Source organism: Carassius gibelio, chromosome A15, assembly GCF_023724105.1.
Source record: "Carassius gibelio isolate Cgi1373 ecotype wild population from Czech Republic chromosome A15, carGib1.2-hapl.c, whole genome shotgun sequence".
Classification (NCBI taxonomy): Eukaryota; Metazoa; Chordata; class Actinopteri; order Cypriniformes; family Cyprinidae; genus Carassius; species Carassius gibelio.
The window spans coordinates 8937578-8940077 of NC_068385.1; the positions used below are offsets into that span (position 1 = coordinate 8937578).

Genomic DNA, 2500 nt, shown 5'->3' on the forward strand with positions numbered 1-2500 from the left:
GAAATGTAGTCTGAGAGAGTGGCAAGAGTCAGGGGTGGAGTGCCCTCTGGTGGAGTTCATGGGCATGTCATATAATGTCAGATACCTCAACTGAATTCTCAATCTGTGCAATGATGCCATTAATAAGTAACAATTACATGTTTCCTATCAAATCAACATCAAATACTAAGATATAATACAATAAAGAGTTTTGACATTTGACAGTTCTGACATTAGTTAGATGTTTTTTCCCCATTAAAACCCACTTCATATTAGCTACACATTCTCCTCTAAGACGGTGAAAATACAGTTACATTTTCTGCAAATTTGTGAAACCCATGGAATATCATGATGTTATGACAAATATGAGAAATTCGTTATAGTTGTATATTTGTTGTAATTATTTAGGGAATAGTGCCTGGTCTAAACAGTTCTGTCTTAAATCAGAATGATTCACTTTTTTCTCAAACCATTCTTGTTTAAATAGCGTTTCCTATTCATTTCTATTATTCCACAGAGCATGATTCTATTTAATTCTGTTACTCCACAAGGTGGCTCCATGTGATGTAAAGATGTGGGTAAATATCATCTTCCAGTATTGTAATATCTGTTTGTAGAAATTTAAAAGCTTATCAGGCAATTTAGAAATCTCAAAATCGCATTTCAACAGAAACTCTAACCCATCAACTCTTTTTAATAAAACCTTTGGTGTATGAAATAAATATGAATTGGGCTGTTAAATAATACTGAATCCAGATCAGTGATCAGGCAAGTTTAATATATGATGATGGTCTGATACCTGGGAATCTGATCTTACTATCTGGGCTTTTGCTTAAAGTCAACACACACACACACACACACACACACACACACACACACACACACTCTCTCTCTCTCTCTCACACACACACACACACACACACAGACACACACACTCTCTCTCTCTCTCTCTCTCTCACACACACACACACACACACACTCTCTCTCCCACACACACACACACTCTCTCTCTCTCTCACACACACACACACACACACACACACTCTCTCTCTCTCTCACACACACACACACACACACACACACACACTCTCTCTCACACACACACACACACACACACACACACACACTCTCTCTCTCTCTCACACACACACACACACACACACACACACTCTCTCTCTCACACACACACACACTCTCTCTCTCTCACACACACACACACACACACACACAAACACTCTCTCTCTCTCTCACACACACACAATATAGTATGCACAGTAGCTACTGTTTTCAGACTCTTTCGCATGCTGTTTTTAAGAAATAGCATGCACTACACTCACCCGTCTCCCATCTCCGTTCATCATGCTTCCCTCTCTCTTCAGGGTCAAAGGTCACTGTGGGGTCAAAGGGCAGACAGGTGAGAGCAGATGACCAGTCGAAGCAGGGTAGTTCAACGCCATGACGACAGATCGGACAGAGAACGACTGGATGGGAGGAGAAGGCCACACCCCTGACCCCACCCCCATGATGACCAGGCTCCGCCCCTTCGGTCAGACAACGGCCACATAGAGTGTGAGAGCAGGGCAGAATCAGAGCAACGTCAAAACCACGAGCACATAACGGACAGACGGAGAGAGAGACACACTTCTCCTCGTCTGTGTGTTCACTCGCAGGTAGATCGTGGAGGCTGTGTGTCATCATTCATACACACACGCTGTAAACACTAGAACTGATGATCCACAGTGAGCTCTGATACAGAAAACATCCTTAAACCATCCGTCTGTCACAGCCAGACTCCCTCCGAGATCCCAGAATTCCCTCATTTCATGATAAAAGACGACACTGGTCCTATAATCCTTCATGTGCGGCTGCTGGTTTAGTGTGAAAGGAAACAGAGAAGAAGACGAGGATGAGAACGAGCGAGAGACAGACAGACAGAGAGAAAGAGAAAGAGAGAGAGAGTCGCTTCCTTTATGAGCCCCTTTGTTGCTTGCGGTTGCCACGGTGACGAGCCCAGCACTCCATATATGGACGGACAGAGACACACTTAAAGAGAGACGCACACCACGTGTTCATTCATTATGTAGCATGATAACAATTGCTTACCAATTTCAATCATTTTAATATTTTATATGTTATAATTAATAATTTTAATAATAATTAGCAATTTTAATATTCTCAGAAATTATTTTATAAAAAATAAATAACAGTAATTTATTGTAAAACGGTATAGTTTGCTACTGTAAATCTTAATTACCCTTATTAATCTTAATTAGTAAAAAGTAAAAAAAAAAATTTGAAATGTCTAACAGTGAAAGACCGCTACATACTGGACAATACTGAGCATGAATGAATAGATGACAACTGTAAATAGACTGAGATGGATGGAGGTAACAAGACACAGGTGAATGCAATGAGTGATGATGCGTCCAAGCAAAGGATTATGGGAAATGCAGTCTGAGAGAGTGGCAAGAGTCAGGGGTGGAGTGCCCTCTGGTGGCGTTCATGTGCATGTCATATAATG

At 41.3% G+C, this 2500-nt stretch overlaps 1 protein-coding gene across 1 annotated transcript in view; it reads right to left on the reverse strand.

Annotated features, from left to right (window-relative positions):
• The window catches only part of LOC128029548 (ret finger protein-like 4B), a 13505-nt gene extending 11523 nt beyond the window's left edge, over nucleotides 1-1982 (reverse strand). The window contains exon 1 of the mRNA XM_052617393.1: nucleotides 1317-1982. Coding sequence (XP_052473353.1) covers nucleotides 1317-1677 — 361 coding nt within the window. The 5' untranslated portion in view covers nucleotides 1678-1982. The remainder of the gene's footprint in view (nucleotides 1-1316) is intronic.
• Nucleotides 1983-2500: the final 518 nt, after the last annotated feature.